Here is a 7,169-nt window from a genome sequence, read left to right on the forward strand (position 1 = left end):
AAGCAGCCAGCCAGGAAGGAAGATGGAGGCTAAGCTAGGTGTCAATGAGGGAGGTTGGCTGCTAATTCCATGCACACCCTCGTTAATCAGGACAAACAAACAAACAAGCATGATAAACTAGTTTAGTGATGGTTTTGTGCTAATTAATGAGCCCTGTCATGTTGCTTGCTGGATCACATTCATCTAGCATAGAATAGGTGTAGAGCCATGTACCTACTGGTGCTGGATGCAGTGTGTGTAAAGGCCTCCTGCCTTGTTTGTCTGTATTTAGCAGCAAAGGTTGATTATTAGTCTATGCATTGCATCCTCCAATGGCCGTTATGATCTGGCAATTCTGCTTACCATTCACTTCACGCGGCACCGCCACACTTAGCTGGCTGCAGAGCCTGGATCAATATTTGACACTGCATGCATGCACGTTCAGAGTTGACCTTCCATTAGATGAAACACACACTCAGAGATAAATTAGCATTGCTGGTCTGATCCGTCTGACGCACGCTGTTAACATGTACTTGTTTAATTAACCCTAGCTTCCCCGCATAAATGAGGTGAAGATCGAAGACTTAGCAGCAACATGCATTAATTAGAGAGGAAGAAGTGTTACTAGCTAGAGCTAGCCTAGAGGTGAATAATTGTAAGTCGGCAAGGGAAATGGCGGGGCTCGACGTGAGGATGTCTGTTTCACTCTTCTCTACAAATTGGTGAATGTACTACTACTAGCTTCAATTCAATCTTCAATGCTAAGCAACTACAGTACTAGCACCGCTAATCAAATATAGTGAGAAAACAACAGATACCAGTATTTGTTTATCCCATACGCATATATACTAAATAAATCAAGCCAAGACCAGGAGAAAACCTGACACGTATGTACGCCCGGCCCTAGAACGGTGCTGCTACATCATCATCATGCGGACAAGGAGAGATTGTGGATTTGTCCTGCACTAGAACGGTACTGCTACATCATCGTATGGAAGCATTTCTATAATATACATGTCAATAATAGCATTGCTAGCTAGAGACAAGTATCCGCAATGTCTGATGCTAGTCATCAGGTACGTACGTGCACCCATGCGGCCATGTCCAACGCATTAAGGCCTCGTACCAACTTGTGATGCAGACTGTGCAACCACACCCTATACCTCTAGCTAACCCGGTTGTGTTTCCAGTGTGGATGACAGGACAAATTCATGCTGGAGCTACACTACAAGATGCATAGTTTGCCTAGAAGGATTATTGCTGCCTCAAAGAAGAGAAACAAGAAGCATAGTATACTATACCAGTATCATACTATATCAACATGTACAAAAGTCTTGCTTCTCATGCATCGATTTTCATCTGCCGAGAGAGAAAAAGGGCATATTGTTTCTCTGTGTTCTCGTGTACAGCAACGTCCTCCTTTCTCAGTGCATGGGAAAAGGAACACTACAAAGTACCGAGTCCTGACCCAGGAAGGAGGCAGGATTTCTAAAGTTGTTGCGATGCGTGCATGCACATGCACGTTGCTATCAAAACTCTAGAAAGTTCAGGCATGCATGTTTCAGTTTCACCCTAAATAACTAACCTGCCGACAATGTTTCACCACTAAGAGCTAGCCCCAAGAAACCATTGCAAATAAGTCTTCAGAGTTCCTGCTTAATTTCAAAGTCCAAACGGATCCATCACATGGTTTGGTAAACTCACTGGACTAACAGAGCCACCCACGCATGGCCAGTCCACAGACAGGCCGTAGTCTGATTTACCTCGTGTGTTTTTACCGCCCTCTATCAATCCGCGGGTTATTTTCCAGGCACTAAGACTAACCCAGTGTGTAGTGGACTTTTTTTTAACTTTCCTAGGGCACTGGAACATGCAACAGACATCTCCTTTCCCCAACACGACGACTTGTTCCCATCCCATGTAAACGCCTCCAATTGGGTAGACCCGGCCTTTCCACAAGGAAAAAAGGACAGAGGTTTCAAGATTCCATCTATCATGATGGACCTGGACCACTAGCTAACTCATGTTAGGTTCGCCTTGTGTGTGCATGTGCCTCTGGGATCAAACTTCAGACTTGGGTTTAACCGACACTGCCACATGTTAAGTGTCTGACGTTACAGGGTAACTCACATGCTTAATTCACTCCCCAGGGACAAAGTACATTACCCTCATTAAGGACATGTAGGATAATTTTATGACAAGTGTTCGCCTGTTCGAACAAGTGATGGTGGCACTATTGACTTCCCGATTAAAATAGGCCTGCACCAAGGGTCAGCTTTGAGCCCTTATCTTTTTGCTTTGGTGATGGATGAGGTCACAAGGGATATACAAGGAGATACCCCGTGGTGTATGCTCTTTGCAGATAATATGGCTCTAGTTGATGATAGTCGGATGGGAAATTAATAGAAAGTTAGAGCTATGGAGACAAACCTTGGAATCCAAAGGTTTTAGGCTTAGTAGAACTAAAACCGAGTACATGACATGCGGTTTCAGTACTAGTAGGCACGAGGAGGATGAGGTTAGTCTTGATGGGCAGGTGATACCTCAGAAGGACAACTTTCGATATTTGGGGTCAATGTTGCAGAAGGATGGTGATATCGATGAAGATATGAGCCATCGAATCAAAGCCGGATGGATGAAATGGCGCCAAGCTTCTGGCGTTCTATGTGACAAGAGAGTGCCAGAAAAGTTAAAAGGCAGGTTCTATCGGACGGCGATTCGACCCGCAATGTTGTATGGCGCTGAGTGTTGGCCGACTAAAAGGCGGCATGTTCAACAGTTAGGTGTAGCAGACATGCGCATATTGAGATGGATGTGTGACCACACAAGGAAGGATCGGGTCCAAGATGATGATATACAGGATAGAGTTGGGGTAGTACCGATTGAAGAAGCTTGTCCAACGTCGTCTGAGATTGTTTGGGCATATTCAACGCCGGCCTCCAGAAGCTCCAGTGCATAGCTTACGGATAAAGCGTGTTGATAATGTCAAGAGAGGTTAGGGTAGACCAAACATGACATGGCAGGAGTCTATAAAGAAATATCTGAAGGAGTGGAATATCACCAAAAGATCTAGCCATGGACAGGGGTGCGTGGAAGCTAGCTATCCATCTGCCAGAACCATGAGTTGGTTGCGCAATCTTATCGCTTTCAGCTCTAGCCTACCCCAACTTGTTTGGGACTAAAGGTTTTGTTGTTGTTGTTGATTGCTAGTGCAATATGCATTTAAAGATTGTATTGGTGGATACGCTGTAAGCTTATAGCAATATCGTATTTTTATGTCATTGCCTGTTATTGGCCGTACAGTTCAAGCAAGAGGTGATTATTTAATCATTATTATTTCATTTCAGGAATCCAATGCTATCAAAGTAAGAAAAATACTTACGGGGAACAGGTGTTAAGTTGTGCATGGCGTGGTAAAAGATATGGAACAGGAGTTCCACCCAGCACATGCATGATACCAAAGAAAATGAACATGACTGTCGTGCACATGCTATCAACAGAGACCCCACATATCCGTTTTGCATAATAAGACGTATGCCATGACATAGTTATTTTACAGAGAAAAAGATCAAAGTGGCCTTCTTTCGATCAAAGCACTAATCATTGCAATCTGAGAAGGAGACACATACAGAGGTGGAGATGTATTTAATGAAGAAATGTTAATGACGGAGAGGAACAACCCCAGCTATCTAGGTAGCCTGTAAAGATCCAGCCAATAGCTGTGATGAAACAAAATATATATTGATGTTACATGCTGCATATGCTCAATAAGTACTAGACTAGGAAATCCGAAACTACTGTGGGAAACGACAAGAAAAACTAAGTCATGAAATTCACCTTTTGTACCAAAATAGCTTGGAAAGATGATCAAGACACTCTTTTCAGTCTTGGGGAGATGCCACACTGATAATGATCGAAATCAAACCTCTTCTAAGTTTCTCTTGCGGCTAAGAAGTAGTTTTTGTGTGTTCCTTGTTTTGATCCCCAGCCTAAACATCAAGTTCGCCGGTAACTTCCGTTTTTCTGAGTGTAAATTGCAATTTTCACTAACGCCTGAAGTTTTCCTTTTCATGTATTCAGCGGATTGCGTCTGAACTGTGACAGTACACAAGCAGCAGTATTAAGATTTGAAACTCCAAAGTTTAAAAGATCAAACAGAAGATTCATTACCCTGACTACTGCAAGGTTTAAGGCTATGCTATCCAACAGCTTCATGAAGACTACATGATCATGAATAGAATGTGTATTCACTCTTGGCATTTAAGTTATTTCTCCAGTTAAAGCAGGAACAGTTTCTCAACACGTAATTTACACTATTCATGGCATTACAGAACTGACCAGAACGCTGTGCAGATAATGACTTGGCCAAGGTTTGGAGTCCTCTTATATCATTGACCTTGTTCTTCTTCAGAGTCGAATTAGTAGAGTCCAAGTGGCTGGGATGAATGTGCACAAGAGCATTTGCAAAAGCCTAGAAGTACATAAAAAAAAGTAACAAATGTAACAGATGGGATTAACAATACAATCAGGGGTCATTCAGAATACAAAGTTGCAGTTCAAGCAGCACAATACACTTCTCCAGAAGCTTTAACCACAAAGAGCTGATCAGACTGACATGCTAAATATCATCAATTGATGAGACTGATGAGACTGTATCTGATGTTAGCTGATAGAGGAAACAGACTAAACAATTCGGCCAATGTCGTTCTCCGGAATGATCTATGTTTATATGTGCTCAGTTGTACAAAGTACAAACAACACCACTATAAATAGCACAATCATCAAACACCTGTCATCACTTCATTCAAAGTAAGTGATAATAGGGATGCATTTTCATTTGAATAAGTTGGTCAGTTTTCACTTTATGGTTAAGACTATGTTATAAGACTAACATGCTGAGGTATTAAAATGTTCAATATGTGAGTAAGGCAGCACAAAAAATTATTATCCCCTGGGAGAGTTATTTCTACCAGGATTAACCATCAGTTTTTGTCATGCCGAAATTATACCACATCACCAGTTTTATTATCAGAGAAAAATTATACTTGAAAGACAGCATCACTCTATCCAATAATCAGAATCTGTTCCAGTCTACATTTCATTTTTAAGCTAGATAGCAATGTAAAACAGACAAGAGCGCAATGCAGAGAAATACTTGCTAGCTCTTGAGAAATCAGGTTATAGAACCAAGAATATGTTTTATGATCCGTTACAAGTTGACCACTTCTTTGAATTATGACAATATTACTGAATCCTGTTCTTCGCCAACACCCTGGACCATTAGTAGTACAAACAAATGATGCTTGAGGTTAATTATGTATTCCTTTTGGACAAAGCTACAACGAAAGCCAAAATAAGCTGTTAAGCATGAGTAAGACTCTGTAGGCAGGGCCTTAAGCAAAATTTGGACCTAAGGACATTCAAACTACTGACACTAACTGCAGTAGTGATAAGTCAATGTAATAGGGTAGGGATTATATCCGTACAAGGAAGAATCACCGATAGACTGAATATAGCATGCAAGCAACACCAACATCTTAGGCTATTTTCAGGCAACTAATACAAGACAAGTGAAGAGATGCTACAGCGCAATCAGACTGTGGACTACCTTGGAAGCAATGGTGTAGAACCCATTATCAAGAGAGTCCTGTGCAAAGGTTAACCATTCTTCATGGAACACATGCAGATCAAGGTCGTCGGAGTATTTGGCCTCTCGCAGAACCAGCGCCTCATATCTCATAGCAAGGCAGCTCTGGCAGTATACGTTAGAACAATTAGTGAAGTGACAGTGAACAAAATGAAACACAGTCTGTTACCATCCAAAGAGCTACGATGGCACTATCAATTCCCAAGAAAAATAAAGAATAAACCGGTCATCATTGATAAATGATCTGTGCGGGGGTGTATACTGAACTGAAGCACTGAAACAGCATCATAAATCGGACCCTGAAACTGCACCCCAGATCACACATGCCGCAGCACACGCTTATACTGAAACTGCATCACAAATCAAACCCTGAAAAACTGCATCCCAAATCACTGCATGCCGCGGCACCCTCCATACTGAACCGAAGCATTGAAACTGCACCCCTAAATCAAACCCTAGAGCGAAAACAACAGGGTACCGGACCACGCAGTGTGCGCAATTTGTCCTCACCTCGACATCTCCCGAGAGGGCGAAGGCGCGCGCGAAGAAGTCGGCGACGGAGAGCCTCGCCCCGTCCCCCTCGACCGCAGCCGCGGCGCACGCCCCGGCCACGCTCTCACGCAGAAGTTTCCGGGCTGCCGAGCGCGTGCTGAGAAGCGCGGCAACGTCGCCGCCGGCGGAGAGCGCCGCCTCCAGTACCCGGAGCTCCTCGTCTGCGAACCTGCGCGATCGACGCGGGGAGAGGTTGAAATGGGAGGTTGTAGAAGCTGGCCCGGGGAGGCGATGGAGCGTGCGTACCTGTGGTGAGAGAGGCGGGAGGCGAACAGGGAGAGGGCGTTGGTGATGGTGCCGCCGCCGTGCCGCTGGTGGGCTGTGGTGCCCTCCTGCTCCATCGCCGCTTTTTCGTTGTGGTGGTTTGATTTGATTTGAAACTCTCAGGTCGAAGTTGGCAGGTACAGTATTTATTAGGCCCGTTTAAGTTGCTTTTTTGAGACGGTATGATCCGGCCCATAGGCACTTCCATGGCAAATTGTTTAGTTCCATTTTTTCTTTTTTGCAATCGCTTTAGTTTCAACCCTTCCCTCAAAAAAGAAAACTTTACTTTCAACCCATTATAAGGGCCTACTTGATTCGCACGGTTTTTAAAAACACAAAAATAAAAATAGGAAGAATGTAGCATTTCAATGTCATGACATATTGAATCTTATAGGAACCAAAAACACTGAAACATGCAATGTAAGTTGCTTGATTGCCCAACAAGAAAAATGCAGGAATTTTTTTCAATAGCATTAGGTGTTTGACATAGTTGTTATGAAAACAAAGAATTTACCGCAGCAAGTGCGGTCGGCAATCTTCAAATCATTCAAGAAACAAAAGAAATTTGCCATGAGGTTGGACTCAATGAAAATTTCCCATGATGCATTTGCACAATAGATGGTACTCATGTGACTGGTAGAGTGCCAGAGATCACATGCTGCACCATACTGGGGTAGAAAGCACTGCACAAGCCAGAATGTGCTTGTTGCTATTGACTTCGATCTGA

The 7,169-nt window shown here is 43.3% G+C and overlaps 1 protein-coding gene across 2 annotated transcripts; it reads right to left on the reverse strand.

The window, feature by feature from the left end:
• Positions 1–3,480: 3,480 nt before the first annotated feature.
• Positions 3,481–6,559, reverse strand: LOC109769620 (protein DOUBLE-STRAND BREAK FORMATION). Of its 2 annotated transcripts, XR_002234350.4 has the most exons (6): positions 6,425–6,559; positions 6,137–6,347; positions 5,588–5,731; positions 4,318–4,450; positions 3,817–4,074; positions 3,481–3,698 (listed from the first exon to the last, which is right to left on the reverse strand). XR_002234350.4 is itself a non-coding variant. In XM_020328356.4 (5 exons), the coding sequence occupies exons 1-5, from the start codon at positions 6,517–6,519 to the stop codon at positions 3,899–3,901; spliced, it is 759 nt and encodes a 252-aa protein (XP_020183945.1). In that variant the 5' UTR covers positions 6,520–6,559; the 3' UTR covers positions 3,481–3,898. The 2 variants fall into 2 exon arrangements, 1 of the variants encoding a protein (XP_020183945.1); XM_020328356.4 differs by having other exon boundaries at positions 3,481–4,074.
• Between the last annotated feature and the right edge of the window lie 610 nt (positions 6,560–7,169).

This window comes from Aegilops tauschii, chromosome 5 (assembly GCF_002575655.3).
Source record: "Aegilops tauschii subsp. strangulata cultivar AL8/78 chromosome 5, Aet v6.0, whole genome shotgun sequence".
Lineage (NCBI taxonomy): Eukaryota > Viridiplantae > Streptophyta > Magnoliopsida > Poales > Poaceae > Aegilops > Aegilops tauschii.